Here is a 17,673-nt window from a genome sequence, read left to right as displayed (position 1 = left end):
ACTGTAGCCCACCAGGCTCCTCTGTCCATGGAGAGGCTCCAGGCAAAGATGCTGGAGTGGGTTGCCCTGCACAGTGGGTGGCTCAATGACAAGAAAGGAGGTTTCTTCACAGTTCTGGAAGCTGGAAGTCTCAGGGGAGGTGTCAGCAGGATTGTTTCCTTCTGGGAAATCTCTCCTTGGCTTGTGGACGGACATCTTCATATTCCCCTGCCCTCCTCCCTCTGTCTTCACGTGTCTTCCTCCGTGGCCTGACATTCTCTTCTTATAAAGACACCTGGCACTCTGGACTCAAGCCCACCTCCGTGATCTCATATAACCATAACTACCTTCATCACATTCTGACATAGCGGGATGAGGCCCTCAACGTCTGAGTTGTGAGAGGAAACAGCTCACACATAGCAGGGATATATCATAAACTTTTGTATTTTTAGTTTTTATATAATTTTAAGGGTTACTTTCCATATACAGTTGTCACAGAGCTTCCCAGGTGACACTAGTGATAAAGAACCCACCTGCAAATGCAGGAGACGTAAGAGACACCAGTTTGATACCTTGTTTGGGAAGATCCTCTCGTGGAGGGCATGGTGGCCCACTCCAGTATCCTTGCCTGGGAAATCCCACGGACAGTGGAGCCTGGCGGGCTGCAGTCTATAGGGTCGCAAAGAGTTGGACATGACCTAAGCGACTAGCATGCACAGTTATTGCAGAGTATTGGCTGTATTCCCATGTTGTGCAGTGTATAAGTTTTAATCTTGTCTCATCCACAGTACCTTGTCCCTCCCCCTCACTCACCCCTGCGATGCCCCTCTCCCCCACTGTAACCACGAGTCTGGTCTCTAGATCTGTGAGTCCACTTCTTTTGTGTTATATTTGCGTTTGTTGTATTTTTTAGGTTCCACATATAAGCAACAGCATACAGTATTTATCTTTCTCTGACTGACTTTATTTAGCATAATGCCCTTCAAGTCCTTCCGTGGGCTGTACATGGCACATATGGTACATGACATGCAGCCCACAACCTTAGAGGCCAACTGTACGCTTAGAACAATATCAAACCTCTGCTACATGTGTCATCTTTTGGCTTTATAAATTGGGAAGCATCACGAGTTGGGAACAGCTATGCAGTCTTAGTGTTATTTCAAAGGATAACACAAACATATGGATAAACATCTGTGAATAAAATGTCGGTTGCTGTCCATACAACCCGCTGCTCTGGGCTCTGTTGGGGAAATTCCTCATTTTGGGGGTCATTAAAGATCTGGCTGCACTCCCTTCTCTCGTCTGTCTTCTCTACTGTGTTTTCCCAAGGCTGTGGGTTACGTCACTGCAGAAATTCTCCAGCCATGCATGTGGTTTTCTAGGTTCCTCACTGACCTTGTCTCTGTCTTGGTAGAAGCCCAGATTACCCCAGAACTGGCTTGGGAGGTTAGCCCAGCATATAAACACTGCTAATACTGCCAAAACCACATAAAGGAAGAGAGACACTGTCAGATAGTGGCCAGTATAGACTAGAATTATGTCTTACTTGAAGGCTCCTTCAGAAAACGACACTCTTTTAAAAGTAGTTTTTTTGGCAACTAGATTGACAGCCTCTTTAGCAGTCACTGAAAGCTTGATAAACCTTGACCATGACAGCGTCTGACTTGGCTTTTTGTGTAGTGTGCGGAAGACGAGGAAACCCGCGACCTGGTTAGGCTGCATGGAGGACTTAAACCCCTGGCCTCCCTCCTCAACAACACTGACAACAAAGAGCGGTTGGCCGCTGTCACAGGGGCCATATGGAAATGTTCCATCAGCAAAGAGAATGTGACCAAGTAAGAGAAGGCATTCAGTGTTTTGTATTAAGCTATGGCCATCAAAACACATCCTTCCATTTTAATGCTATTTTAATAAAGAGTTGATTCTAATGCTATTCCTATACTTTTGAAAGCTGCACATTCTGGACTAAATTGGTAGAAATAAGGGATTCTTAGAAATGAAAGTGCTTGCTTCTCAGCCCACCACCCGGAAATGATTTTCGTGCATTAATAGGAGGAAGGGACTGACGTAATCTCCCTGTTCCATGGGCTGTTTTGCATGTGGGCAGGCATTTAAATGAGAAGCACCCCTGATATTTCCTGTAGAGACCATTCAAGGTGAAAGAATGAATTTCCCATAGAATCTTTAGACAAGGAACTGGTTTCATTCTTTTTCTAAAGATAAACAAGATGAATCAGCCAAAGACCAACTAACCAATTAATCTTCAAGTGTAGTCATTTTCAAATATGCTTTCATTGAATTTTAAAGTATTTGTAAACTTTAAGATCATATGATTGATTTTAATCTTTGAATTTATCTTTTTATATATTTTTAGAGTTTACACACTCTAAGATGGATGTTCTAGGCAAGCTTTTTCCTATCTCAGGGTGATGCTTTTCTTTGACAAGAAATTTATATGTTCTCTTTAACACAATGATGATTTATTTTGCTTTGTTCATGTAACATAATTCCTGAAATGTGAGGGAAAACCCCTAGGGCAGTGGGATAGTTGATGCTCAGATTTGAAAAAAGTTGTAGTTTTCTCAGAGGTTGTATAGTGTGGTACTTAAGAGCACAGACAGTGCGTGTGGATACAGGCTTCACTGTTCACCAGGCTTCACTGTTCTCCAAGCTTCAGATTAGCCTTTTGAAAAAGGGGGTAATAATAGTATTCATATCACAGAATTGTTATAATGATTGAATGAGCATATGGTTAGCATTTAGTACATTTTAGCTATTAATATTATCACTAAGATGGCTATCAGCCAACTTTATATCAAAAATAACACTGTTCACCTCTTTCCTTCCCTTCCTACCCTCTTTTGCTTTGTGATGAACTCAGATTTCGGGAATACAAAGCCATCGAAACCCTGGTGGGACTTTTAACTGACCAGCCCGAGGAAGTGCTTGTGAACGTGGTTGGTGCGTTGGGAGAATGCTGCCAAGAACACGAGAACAGAGTCATCATCCGGAGATGTGGTGGCATCCAGCCCCTCGTGAACCTTCTTGTCGGGATAAACCAAGCTCTTCTTGTCAATGTCACAAAAGCAGTTGGTGCTTGTGCAGTGGAGCCCGAAAGTATGATGTAAGTGATCCTCAAGGCTGAAAGGTTTTGTTTGAGAGTGTTAGAAGGAATGCTGAGAAGTCATGGAAGAGTGTCATCTTTTAGAATTGGTGTGCATGAGTGATGAGAGAGTAAAATGTGCTTATAAATAACCGCAAGGTGACCAAATCGGACTTACAGAGCCAGATTGTTCCCTTGAATAAACTGGAGGGTACTGACTAAAGTACCCAGTGATCAATCAAAACAGTGGAATTTTCATTAGGGGAATCATCTATATTTTATAGATATTGATAACAGTAATATAATAATACAGCTGACAAAAAGGGAAGAGTGGATGAGTAGGTGTGCAAGTTCTAAATCAATAGATAGTATTTAAAACAGAAATTTTATCTATCTATCCATGTGTCCATTCATCCATCCATCCATCCATTTCTCTATCTCTCTCACCTATCCTTACATCCTTTTATCTAGCTGTAGGCATAAAGAGATAGCTGAAATAATTTTTTAAAATAATTGTATTTATGGCTGTGCTGGGTCTTTGTTGCTGCTCGGGCCTGTTTTGAGTCGCAGTGAGCAGGGCTACTCTCTGGTTGCGGTGTGCAGGCTTCTCTTTGTGTTGGCTTCCCTTGTTGCATCACACAGTCTCAAGGGGGCATGGGCTTCAGTAGTTGTAGCAAGTGGGCTCAGAAATTGTGGCTCTAGGGCTCTAGGGACACGTTCAGTAGCTGTGGTGCACTGGCTTAGTTGCCCTGTGGCATGTGGGATCTTCCTGGACTAGGGATCAAACCTGTGTCTCCTGCATTGGCGGGCAGATTCTTTACCACTGAGCCACAAGGGAAGCCCTGGAATAATTTTAATGATTGTTATTTCTGCATGGTAGTCTTTGGGATCTTTTGTACTTTCTTTTTTATATTTTCTACACAATTTGTATGATAAATATGTATCATCTTTAAAATAAAATAAAGTTCTTATTTAGTACCTTGCACAATCTCATTTTCTCCTGAATAGTGTACAGTGGTTCAGCGTATAGATTCTGGAGGCATTGCCTGGAATGCCAGTCTCACCACTTACTATGTGTCCTTCAGCAAATTATTAAAGTACTTGGTGCCTTGGCTCCTAAATATATAACTTGGAGACAGTCATGGTACCTGTCTCATTGGATTGTTGTAATGATTGAGTGAATTAATGTATGTAAAGTACTTAATAATAGTGCTGGGTAAGTGTTGGCTAGTATCATTCACATAGCAATAGCTTTAATTAATAGCAATTTAAACCAGTAATAACACAAATACAAAATTAAGGTCAGAGTGTCTAGTATCTGTACTTATCTATAGATGAGTCCATTTCTCTTATATCAAATTAATCATGTTATTTAACTTGCTATAAATCAAGAATAAGAGAATCTTATTCTTGGGTCCTCTCAGCTGCAATCAGGAACTTTGGGGGTGTGGCATAGACATGTCAGTAGGTGATTATAATTCAGGCCTTTGTGTACTGTGCTAAGCTTGGGTTTTGTTTTAAAGTTGGTTGAAGTTTACTAAAGGATTTTAGGCATAACCTGAAACAGTGAAGCTTATTTAGGAAACCATTGTGGGCCAGAGGTGAAGGTGGTTTACACTAAGCATATGGAATATAATATATATAATACTAAAGAATAAAAAAGTGACAGATTCAGTTCAGTTCAGTTCAGTCACTCAGTCGTGTCCGACTCTTTGCGACCCCATGAATCGCAGCACGCCAGGCCTCCCTGTCCATCACCAACTCCCGGAGTTCACTCAAACTCACGTCCATCCAGTTGGTGATGCCATGCAGCCATCTCATCCTCTGTCATCCCCTTCTCCTCCTGCCCCCAGTCCTTCCCAGCATCAGAGTCTTTTCCAGTGAGTCAACTCTTCGCGTGAGGTGGCCAAAGTACTGGAGTTTCAGCTTTAGCATCAGTCCTTCCAAAGAACACTCAGGACTGATTTCCTTAAGAATGGACTGGTTGTATCTCCTTGCAGTTCAAGGGACTCTCAAGAGTCTTCTCCAACACCACAGTTCAAAAGCATCAATTCTTCGGTGCTCAGCTTTCTTCACAGTCCAACTCTCAGTGACAGATTAAAGAAGAACAAAACCGGGTGAATGACTGAGCATGAGTTGCAAAGAAGAGGGAGGAGTCGTGGATGATAATTAGGTTTCTGACTTGAATAACTATGAATAGATGAGATGGATGTTTGTACCACTTACTGATATAGGGGATGTAGCTGGAGGAATGGTGAAGGCAGAATGAACTTCACTAGGGCAGAAACAAAGCCAGTTTATTCATCATGGTACATTCATTGTCTAACCCAGTCCCAGGCTCAGGATAGGCACTCAGCGAACATTTATAAGTACACAAAATGAATGATGAATTCAGTTACATTCAGTACACATTGAGGTTTTGTGGTGATGATAAGTAGTCAATTGGATATTCATTCATGTCTAAAACTTAGGATAGAATGTGGGTTGGGCATGTAGTATTATGAACATTTGGCAACTTAAGTGATGAATATATGTGAGGTTGTGAGGAAGAGAAAGAAAAGGGAAAAGAAGACAAAAACAGAATCCTATCTTCTAAGGAGAATGAGTGGACCAGAGAAGAGGTGCCTGTAAAGAAAGAGCAAAGGAACAGCCCCAGCTGTGAGGGAAGCCAGAAGAACAAGGTACTGAAAAAAATAAAGGGAAGAGAGCCTTTAGGGGGAAATGTGGTCAAAAGTGTCAAATTCTCTGAGAGTCTCATAAGATAAGGACTAAACTGTTCTTTCTTGTGCAACAAGGAGGTTGATGAACACACTTGTACTTGTGGATATGGTTTTCTTACAGATATTTTTAGAAACACACAAAGTCAGTTTTAGAAAACAGTGTTTTAAGTTTGGTAAGGATCCAACAGCGTTACATGTGGTGTCATATTTCAGACGTGGCTATTATTGCTAGATTTGTAGGATTTATTGAGTCTTCAAGCTTCAAGTTAAATGGTAGGAAATGACAAATTCCTCTCTCTTGTGTAAGCTTTAAATAATTCATAGGCTAGGAACTTGTTTTAATGATTAGCAGTTTTATGTTGTTTTTTGAGGTGGCTGTGGCTGTGGCCAAAACTTAGGTGTGGCATATTAGGGTGAACATCTATACACATAGCAGAGTTTTATTAGCTCTGTGATAGAATGCACAATTCTCTTCCTATATCTATTTTTCAGTAAGAATACAAAACATGTTAAAAATAACAGTTTAGCTACTGAACCAAAAATTGTTTTTAAGACACCAGTGATTTCAGAAAACTCTACGGACTTTTCTCAGTACATCAGACTACTTAAAGACTCAGTATAAATAGTTTCATATTAATTATGCCCTTCCTGAGGACCTGACATGAACAGCCGGTATCCTGATGTATTAGGTTCATGAAAAAGTAGATTTATTCATGCTGGATTTTCTTTTTTTGTTGACTTGTTAGTGCCTATTTGATATGTACAGAATTCATCTGGAGGTAATTTGTCCTTCAAGTATATAAAAATCACACCAACGTTGCAAAAAACTGTTAACGCTTATGTTTTGGGGAATGTAACTTTCTCATAAAGTACTATAAAATTTCAAATGACTAAAAAGTATTGAAGCTAAAAACTTAAACATCTAAAATTTCTTTTCCATACCTCAGGCTCTTTACTTACCTTTAGAAAATTAAAAAAAAATTATTGAATTATAGTCGATTTACTATGTTGTGTTAGTTTCAGTGATTTGTGTATATATATATATATACATATACATAAAATATATGTTCTTTTTCAGATTCTTTTCCCATATAGGTTATTACAAAATATTGAGTATAGATCCCTGTGCTATACAGTAGTTCCTTGTTGTTTATCTATTTTATATGTAGTAGTGTGTATATGTTACTCCCAATTCCTAATTTATCCCTCCCACTCCTTTCCCTTTGGTAACCATGACATTGTTTTCATGTCTGTGAGTTTGTTTCTGTTTTGTAAAGATAAGTTCATTTGTATCATTCTTTTTTAGATTCCACATGTGAGTAATAACATAGAATATTTGTCTTTCTCTGCCTGACTTACTTTAATTAGTATCATAATCTCTAGGTCCATCCATGTTGCTGCAAATGACATTATTTTGTTCTTTTTATTGCTGAGTAATAGTCCATTGTGTATATGTACCACATCTTCCTTATCCTCTCCTCTGTCAAAGGATGTTTAGGTTGCTTCTCTGTCTTGGCTATTGTGAATATTACTGCAATGAACATTGGAGTGCATGTATTTTGTTGAATTATAGTTTTGTCTCAGTGTATGCCCAGGAGTGGGATTGCAGGATCATATGATAGCTCAGTTGTTAGTTTTTAAGGGAACTTTCATACTGTTCTCCATAGTGGCTGCACAAATTTACATTCCCACCAACTAAACTTTTATTTTGAAATAACACTAGACTTACAGAAAAGTCGCAAGAATATAGAATGCATGGAATAGAGAGTTCCCACATGCCCTTAACATCCTACACACCATGGTGAAATTATAGAAACATTTTATTTGTTCAAGTCTAATGTTTTAGAATTTGAAGAGTGTGGTATGTGGATTTTGTCCTTTTTTGTTCAGTTCATTCCCAAGTATTTAATCTTCCTTATTGGTGGTATAATTTTTTTTCACTGTCATTATGTTCTTCAATTGGTCGTCTCTATGAGAACTATTGAATTTTGTGTATTAATTCTATATGCTGCTACCTAACAGAATTCTCTTATCAAGTTCACTTTATTATTGATTCTCTAGCACAGTTGTTGACTTACTATAGTACAGGGACCAAATCCTGTTTTTGTAAATAAAGTTTTATTGGAACATATTCACACTCATCCATTTATATATTATCTTTGGTGACTTTTATGTTACAAACGGAAGAGCTGAGTAGTTGTGACAAAGACCAAATAACCCACAAAGATTAATATACTTGCTAAGTAAGTAAGTGAAGTCGCTCAGTCGTGTCCAACTCTTTGTGACCCTGTGGACTGTAGCCCGCCAGGCTTCTCTGTCCATGGGATTCTCCAGGCAAGAATACTGGAGTGGGTTACCATTTCCTTCTCCATGGCTTGATTTTTGAAAATTGCTGAATTCTTCCCTAGGATATTCCTGAGGAAGTTTTATGTCTTCTTTATAAATTCTTATTCTTTAGATTGATTTCTTGTTTGATTTCATTAGCTGATTTCCTACCACGATGCTGACTAGTAATGGAGATTACTGGTTTTAGTGGACATGCCTTTGCTGGCCTTGCTAAGTCTCTTCAGTCGTGTCCGACTCTGTGTGACCCCATAGACGGCAGCCCACCAGGCTTCCCCGTCCCTGGGATTCTCCAGGCGAGAACACTGGAGTGGGTTGCCATTTCCTTCTCCAATGCATGAAAGTGAAAAGTGAAAGTGAAGTCGCTCAGTCGTGTCTGACTCTTCGAGACCCCATGGACTGCAGCCCACCAGGCTCCTCTGTCTGTGGGATTCTCCAGGCAAGAGTACTGGAGTGGGGTGCCATTGCCTTCTCCGGGACATGCCTTTAGTGCTATTTTATTAGGTGAAATAATGTCTTGAGGACTAAGGTATATACATTTTATCATATTTTTCAAAACCTCTTAATTTTTATTTTTGAAGAGTGGTTTTTAAGTCACATATAGGCATTGAAAAGACTTTTCACAGAAAAAAAAAAGAAATAGGTATTAAATTTTGTCAGATATCTTTTTAAGCATTTATGGAGATCATGCTCCATTTGCTCCAGTATGATTTTCCCTTTAAATCTATCAACATCATGAATAATACTCATGGGTTTCCAAACACTGTACCAACCTTGCATTCTGGGAATAAGTTTCACTTGGTCATGATGTGCTGATTTCTTAATGTGGTATAGGATTCTGTTTGCTAATCTTAGTATTTCCATAATGATATCAAGTTAATTTTGGTCTGTAGTTTGTTTCTTTTCCTTCCTTCCTTTTTTAAAAAGACTATCTTTATCAAATTTAGATATCAGTATTATACCTGCTTTAAAAAGAAATTACGAAGTTTTCTTTTATTTCAATGCTCTGGGATACTTTACTGAACAATGGGATAAAGGTTTGGTAGAAGTATACTGTACAGTCATGTGGGCCCAATCTGTATGTGTTTTATTAGTTCTTTATTGGTTTCCTCTAGTTCTTCTATGAAATCTGATCCATTTATGCTTTTTACTCGAATGCGGTCAGTTTTGGCAATCTGCATTTCCTCATAAAATGATCAATTTCATTTACATTATCAAATTTATTTAAACAGTGATCTGAAAAGCAATGTCTTATGATTTTTAAACTTTGTCTTTTTTCAATGGTTATTTCCCACTTGTCTATTTATGTTTGTGTGTGTGAGCTTTCTTCTGTTTTTCCCTAATCAAATTATCTAGTATAGTTCCCCTATTTTGATTTTTTCTGAAAAAAATTTTATTAATTAGATATACTGTGCTTTTATTCTCTATCTCATAAATTTCTTTTATCTTTATGTTGTCTTTTTAGAATTTATTTTGTAACTATTTTTCTAATTTTTTGAGCTTAGAAGATATTTTATTTTATTTTTTTTGGCTGTGCTGTGTAGTTTGTGGAATCGTAATTCCCTGACCAGAGATTGAACCCAGGCCACCTGTGGTGGAAATGTGGACTCCTAACCACTGGACTGCCAGGGACTTCCCTCGTTTTATAATAATAAAAGTAGTTTGTGCTATGAACTTTTCTTTGACACGTCTTTAAATGTCCCTTGTAGATTCTGATATGTAGTGATTTCATTGTCATTATTTTTAAGAAATTCTTTAAATTCAGTTTGTATTTTCCCTTTAGACCATGTGTTGCTTAATGGTTTTCTTTTTAATTCCACAAAAGGGAAGCTTTTTATTTTTTGCTTATTTTAGCTATTTCTTATTCCTTATTATGTTGCAGTTTACTCAGAGTGTTTTATTTCTACTTTTTGTGGAACATACTGGTGTCTCCTTTATGACTTACTATAAGATGAATTTTTACAAAACATCTCTAGGTGCTTTGGGTGAAGATATATTCCCTTTCAACAGAGGCTAGAAGTGAAGTGAAGGTTTAGTTGCTCAGTCATGTCCGACTCTCTGGGACCTCATGGGCTGTAGCTTGCCAGGCTCCTTTGTCCACGGAATTCTCCAGGCAAGAATACTGGAGTGGGTTGCCATTTCCTTCTCCAGGGGATCTTCCTGATCCAGGGATCAAACCTGGGCCTCCCACATTGCAGGCAGATTCTTTACCGCCTGAGCCACCAGAGGTCAACAGAGGGTACATAATGAAACAGATCTTAAGAATATACAGCAGAGGGTAGAATCTGATGTGTATTCTTAAGATCTGTTTCATTATGTTACATAAGCCCTCTATCCTTGCTGCTGCTGCTGCTAAGTCGCGTCAGTTGTGTCCGACTCTGTGCGACCCCAGAGACGGCAGCCCACCAGGCTCCCCCGTCCCTGGGATTCTCCAGGCAAGAACACTGGAGTGGGTTGCCGTGTCCTTGTCCAGTGCATGAAAGTGAAAAGTGAAAGTGAAGTCACTCAGTCGTGTCCGACTCTTCTAGACCCCCTGGACTGCAGCCTACCAGGCTCCTCCGTCTATGGGATTCTCCAGGCAAGAGTACTGGAGTGGGCTGCCACTGCCTTCTCCGCCCTCTATCCTTACTATTTATTTTTCATGCACATGATCTGTCTCATACTGGACATGATGGCATTATTAGCGTGCTTCTACGTGTCTTGTCTTACAGCTCATATAGCTTTTGCTTCTTAAAGGCAGGCTCTATATTATTTGGTGCATAAATGTTCTAATCATTGTGAATTATAGCTTTTAATACTTCAAGAGCTCTTCTTTGTCATGTTTAATGAGTTTTGGCTTGATATTTCCACTTTGATATAAGAATCTTTACCCCTGCTCTCATATTTTTTCCATTTCTTGGAGTATCTTGGCCTGCCTTTTGTTTTTAGTCTTTCTTGAACCACTTTCTTTTAGGTGCGCTGTCTTATGTAGTCTATAGATGGGTCTTGCTTTGTACACCAAATTAAACATATTTTTAATAATCGAGGTAAACTCACATACACTCATTGATGTTTGGTCTCACAATATTTTATAATTATTCATATTCTGTTATATTTGCTCTTCTCTTTATTTCAGCTTTGCTAGATATAAAATTCTTGGTTTCCATTTTCTTTCTTGAATTAAAAAAAAGTCTGCTTCATTGTTGCCTTACTTCATACCTTTCTTGTGAAAATTGTGATATTAGTCAAATTTGTTTTTCTTTGTGAGTTTTTTGATCTTTTTGCTTGGAGGCCTTGAGAAATTTTTCTTTACCTTTATGATCTAATACTTTTACCCACATCTCCAGGTTTATCTTAGAGTTCATTGCTAATCATTTGGTTAACCTGAAATAGAATTCAGTTCAGTTCAGTTCAGTTCAGTCGCTCAGTCGTGTCCGACTCTTGCGGCCCCATGAATCGCAGCACACCAGGCCTCCCTGTCCATCACCAACTCCCAGAGTTCACTCAGACTCACGTCCATCGAGTCAGTGATGCCATCCAGCCATCTCATCCTCCATCGTTCCCTTCTCCTCCTGCCCTCAATCCCTCCCAGCATCAGAGTCTTTTCCAATGAGTCAACTCTTCGCATGAGGTGGCCAAAGTACTGGAGTTTCACCTTTAGCATCATTCCTTCCAAAGAAATCCCAGGGCTGATCTTCTTTAGAATGGACTGGTTGGATCTCCTTGCAGTCCAAGGGACTCAAGAGTCTTCTCCAACACCAAGTTCAAAGGCATCAATTCTTTGGTGCTCAGCTTTCTTCACAGTCCAACTCTCACATCCATACATGACTACTGGAAAAACCATAGCCTCGACTAGACGGACCTTTGTTGGCAAAATAATGTCTCTGCTTTTGAATATGCTATCTAGGTTGGTCATAACTTTCCTTCCAAGGAGTAAGCGTCTTTTAATTTCATGGCTGCAGTTACCATCTGCAGTGATTTTGGAGCCCCCAAAAATAAAGTCTGACACTGTTTCCACTGTTTCCCCATCTATTTCCCATGAAGTGATGGGACCAGATGCCATGATCTTCGTTTTCTGAATGTTGAGTTTTAAGCCAACTTTTTCACTCTCCTCTTTCACCTTCATCAAGAGGCTTTTTAGTTACAGAAAAATCAGGATAAATGCTTTTTTCTCCCTTTGAAAAAGTCAAATTTCAGATACATGAGTTGTCAGGAGCCCTGGCAAATGCCAACAGTGATGATAAAGGCTGTTTGTCGGACTTAATAGGAACTTATATATCGTCATGGTTTACTTCAGTCTCTGCTGTTAATTTTAAGACAGAATTCCTGCCATACATGATTCAAAACATGCTAAAGTTCTAATGTCTCAAGTTTTTCATTACTTAAGAATAACCTTAAACCTACAGATCAGCTTTCAACTGTAAGTGTCTGCCTACATGCATGCTAAGTCACTTCATTCGTGTCCGACTCTTTTGCGACTCCATGGATTGTAGCCCACCAGGCTCCTCTGTCCATGGGATTCTGCAGACAAGAATACTAGAGTGAGTTGCCATGCCCTCCTCTGGGGGATCTTCCAGACCCAGGGATCAAACCCCTGTCCCCTGTGGCTCCTGCATTGCAGGCAGCTTCTTTACTACTGAGCCTACAAAAGGATTAAATTTCATGTTTTTTAGAAGATAATCAAGAAAAATATTTATATTAATATTCTGTAAATGCCCAAGATTCTAAGAAGTTTTACGTAACAATGTTGCTAAATAATATACTAATTTCCTACAATGTATCCTATAAAATATTTTCCTTCCACACATTATAAAACAAACATTTGCTGAACTGATTGTTACATAGTCCAGTGTTATGTGATCATGTAATGAAAGACTCTTTTATAAAACATATACACAAGGATAGAATTAAAACTTACCATGGAATCTGTAACTCTAAATTTCCTGTCTTCTGTGGTTTAAACATAATTATGTTGCATTTACATAGTTTTTTTTTTTTTTACATTGGGTTTATTTGTTCTTTTTAAAAAGGGTAGAAAAAATAAAGCTATGCTTGTTTGCATACAAACAGGCCGCTCAGAAATTTCATTTACCACAAAACCAGTCCTTGTGACCTTTTAGAGCTTATGCAAGATATAGAATAGAATATATGTTTCATATGTTTGTGACATTAAGAATATTTTTCCTTCCGTTTTACATTTTTTGGTTATTTGTTTCTCATCTGCATATGTATATGAATATATACATATCTGCAAAAGTATATGAATATGAATATATACACATCTGCAAAAGTATATGAATCTAACTGAGATACCGAAATGCCACATGAAAAGTAATTATGTGAATCATTTTATCTTCTGAGTCTTAGTTTTCTCATTCTAAACAAGCTCTGAGGATGTTTAATTTGAGGGTTATATGGATTTTATCTATCTGCATTATATATCTTATTCATCCAGTTGTGACATGTGCATAAGTTCAGTAGCTGAATAAATTAATTGTTCAGTACTATTTCCTGTGTATGAGAGAGTATGTGTGTGTGTTTACAATGAAATTAAAACACATTTTTTAAGCTTTTAATTTGTAAAATGTTGTGTACATAAAGTACATGTATACATTAGTGTATACATTAGCAAGTGTATACATTAGTAAATTTTAAAAAGGGAAGACTCATTTACCTGCCCCCCAAGCCAAGAAACAGAATATTGTTGTCACCCTACAAGACCCCCTAGCTGCCTGTCCTTCTCCCAACCCACCCCGTGCCCACTTCCCTGCAGGCTGGGGAGAGCCCACTCTTACCTTTTATGGTAATTTTTATCTTGCCGTGTTTTACACATTTTACACTTGAGAATGCCTCCCTGTAAAGTATAGTTCTGTTTTATTTCTATTTGGGAACAAATGGAAGCATGTAGTATGTGTTTATTTTTGTCTGATTTTTTTGTTCAAAATTATAGGTTATTTTAATACTTAACTGTTCTGTTTGATGCATTTTAACAATTGTATACAATCATGTAACCACCAGCCAAAAGAAAATGTAAAACATGTCCTTCACCCAGGAAAGTGCACTCATGCTATTTACCAGTCAGTCCCCACCCTAACCCCAAGCAGCCACTGTCTCATTTCCTTCACTATAGGTTAGTTTTGCCTGTTCTGGGAGTAGAATTTCTGATTCATTGGGTAGAAGTTTAAATTTATTAAAAACTCCCAGATAGTACACAAATGTGGTTGTACAATTTTACATTCCCATTGGTGCCAACATTTAGTGTTCCTTTTTTTTTTTTTTTAATTTAGTCCTTCTAACAGGGTAAAAGGGCTTCCCAGGTGGCTCAGTGGTAAAAGAATCCACTTGCAATGCAGGAGATGTGGGTTCAATCCCTGGGTCAGGAAGATCCCCTGGAGGAAGAAATGGCAACCCATTCTAGTATTCTTTCCTGGAAAATTCCATGGACAGAGCTGTCTGCTGAGCTACAGTCCACAGAGTCATAAAGAGTTGGACAAGACTGGAGCAACTGAGCATGCATGCGCACAGGCTAAGCTTAATGTTCAGTAGGTTAGATGTGTTAAATATGGTTGTGTCCTACTCTTTGTGACCCCATGGACTGTAGTCTACCAAGTTCCTCTGTCCATGGGATTTTCCAGGCAGAAATACTGGAGTGGGTTGCCATTTCCTTCTCCAGGGGATTTTCCCAACTCAGGGGTTGAACCCGGGTCTCCCGTATCGCAGGCAGACACTTTACTGTCTGAGCCACCAGGGAAGTCACAGAGCTTAAGAGGGGAAAGTCAAATGAGACCTTGAGGAAGCAACCAGACAAACCCAGATGGTGGGACTTTCTATAGCAGTCTTCATCTTTTAAAAGAGTCAGTGCCATAAAAAAATATTCTAGATTAAAAGAGACTAAATAGATATATCAAAAACATAGTGTATGATCCTTATTTGAATCCAGGTTTCATTTGCCTTTTTAAAAGCTCCAAAGAAAGTTTTGAAAATTGGGAATATTTGAATCTGAGCTGGATATTTGATTATATCAGGGAATTACTTTTTCCTTTCTTAAATGTAAGAATAGTATAATGATAGTGCAAAAGATTGTGCTTATTTTTGAAACGTGAAAGTTTTATTTATATGCTGTTGTATCTGTAACTTACTTGTAAACAGTTAAAAAAAATGAATACTCATATTGATAGATGACACAAGTAGATCAAATTTTGAAGGCTGTGTCTATTGGTGCTTATTTTACTGTTTTTAAGAAAACTCTTTTAAGTGTGTTTGAAATTCTTCATATTGAGAAGGAAGGAAAAAAGATTTTTTGCACTTAATCGAATGGTAAAATATAAGATAGCTGATGGTGACTAGTATTCTCATGATCTGTTTATGGGAATCAAATTAACATAACTTTTATGGAAGATAGTCTGTTGATACATATTTAAATTTAAAATATATAGAATCCTTACCTAGTGATTCCATTTCTCAATGTTTGTCCCTCTGGTTCTCCCACGTTGCCTCCTTCCCTGTCTGCTCACCTTCCTAGCCTGCAAATGCCTCTTTCATTTCTCTTAGTCTATATGAGTATAATTCTGACATTCCTGATGAAGTTTAAATAGGGATTTAAATTCACCACTAAAATGTGGAATTCTTGCAATATTCTAATCAATAGTGTATGATAAATCTTTGTTGTTTAAAGTAGAACCATTTATTTCACTGATCACATAGAATGTCAATGCAAATTTACTTAATTGAATTCAAATCCAAATCAACTATATTATCTTTCCTATCTCTACTGATAACGTAGTGCTCATATACTCAAGTGAGGCTGATGCCTGAATAAAATCAGAATTTTTTGGTTCAATACTTTATATTTCTGGTGTATATTAGTAAGTTTATAGTATACTCTGAATAAATATTCACTTTAAAACTTGACTTAGCCTAATTACTGGATATAGATAGAGCCATAGATCAATCTGAGTTTATCTGCATGTTTATTAACCTCGGAAATGAAACTAACATTAATTGCATATATATTTTTAATTATATTGGATATCTCATTAGTAAGATAATATGACCTGATTTTAATAGATGAGGAAATTCAAGTTTCAGGAGATTAAATATTCGCCCAATATCATGATTCTAGGTAGTAGTCCTGGTATTTGAATACATGATTTATAATTATCTAGTTTCAATTCAGTTCAGTTCAGTCACTCAGTCATGTCTGACTCTTTGTGACCCCATGGACTGCAGCATGCCAGGCTTCCCTGTCCATCACCAACTCCTGGAGCTTAAACTCATGTCCATTGAATCGGTGATGCCATCCAACCATCTCATCCTCTGTCATCCCCTTCTCCTCCTGCCTTCAATCTTTCCCAGCATCAGGGTCTTTTCCAAGTGAGTCAGTTTTTTGCATCAGGTGGCCAAAGTATTGGAGTTTCAGCTTCAGCATCAGTCCTTCCAATGAGTATTTAGGACTGATTTCCTTTAGGATGGACTGGTTGGATCTTCTTGCAGTCCAAGGGACTCTCAAGAGTCTTCTTCAACACCACAGTTCTTATGCTCTCTCAATAAACAGGATACACACTTAGGTGTTGATTACTCTTAAATTTATTCCTTTGTCTATTTTGTTATTTTTGAAGAGTATCCACTTAGTAATAATCATGAAATAAAGAAAAAATGAAAGTGTTAGTCACTCAGTTGTGTCTGACTCTTTGTGACCCCATGGACGGTAGCCTACCAGACTCCTCTGTCCATGGAATTCTCCAGGCAAGAATAGTGGGTAGCCATTCCCTTCTCCCGGAGAAGGCAATGGCACCCCACTCCAGTAGTACTCTTGCTGCAGCAGTGGCAGCATTCCCTTCTCCAGGAGATCTTCCTTACCCAGGGATTGAACCCAGGTCTCCTGCACTGCAGGCAGACTCTTTATCATCTGAGCCACCAGGAAAGCCCCCTGTAGTGATAATACATGTCATAATCATATGATTACAGTCATATAACTCATAATCATAAAACCCCTCAAATACAGATACAAATGTAAATGTATCCAGTAATGATTTACAATGTCTAACTACTTTGAGAAAGAATTTATTTTACTACTCCAAATGTTTAGGGATGTTTATAGTTTCCTCAGACCACTGTTACAAAATTATTCTTTTATATCCAGAAGGGTGGTTGTATGAATGTGACCACACATATGAACATTTGCATTGGTTCATTTTATTTCTGCCCTGAGTGAACCTTCCCTCACCTGTCTTTAATGCACCCATCTAAACCATTTGCCTTTTTTTCTTGAAAGTAAGAAAAGATAAATTGTTTTATTTGCTTATACAATAAATACATTATACAGCACTAGTTAAGCCACTTTACCTGTTTCTATTTTTGTTTTTTAATGAAAGCACTTGAGTAGAGGTTCACTATGACAGCACTAGTATCTGATGACTGTAATGATGACTAACTTCCACTTAACGCTTATTGAGAATGAGTTCTTCTCCATGATGAGGACTACCTAGGTACTTGGTCTCTTATCAGTTCAGTTCAGTTACTCAGTCGTGTCCAATTCTTTGTGACTCC

General features: G+C 38.2%; 1 protein-coding gene across 9 annotated transcripts in view; it reads left to right on the top strand.

Moving 5' to 3' along the window:
• The window catches only part of ARMC4 (armadillo repeat containing 4), a 162,350-nt gene that overhangs the window by 72,986 nt on the left and 71,691 nt on the right, over window positions 1-17,673 (top strand). For all 9 annotated transcript variants that reach the window (XM_027559715.1, XM_027559718.1, XM_027559722.1 and 6 more), the window contains 2 exons: window positions 1,660-1,814; window positions 2,861-3,103. In XM_027559715.1, the coding sequence (XP_027415516.1) occupies window positions 1,660-1,814; window positions 2,861-3,103 (398 nt within the window). The remainder of the gene's footprint in view (window positions 1-1,659; window positions 1,815-2,860; window positions 3,104-17,673) is intronic.

This window comes from Bos indicus x Bos taurus, chromosome 13 (genome assembly GCF_003369695.1).
Source record: "Bos indicus x Bos taurus breed Angus x Brahman F1 hybrid chromosome 13, Bos_hybrid_MaternalHap_v2.0, whole genome shotgun sequence".
Classification (NCBI taxonomy): Eukaryota; Metazoa; Chordata; class Mammalia; order Artiodactyla; family Bovidae; genus Bos; species Bos indicus x Bos taurus.
Note: the sequence above shows the minus strand (reverse complement) of the source record. Positions and strands in the feature narration are given on the sequence as shown.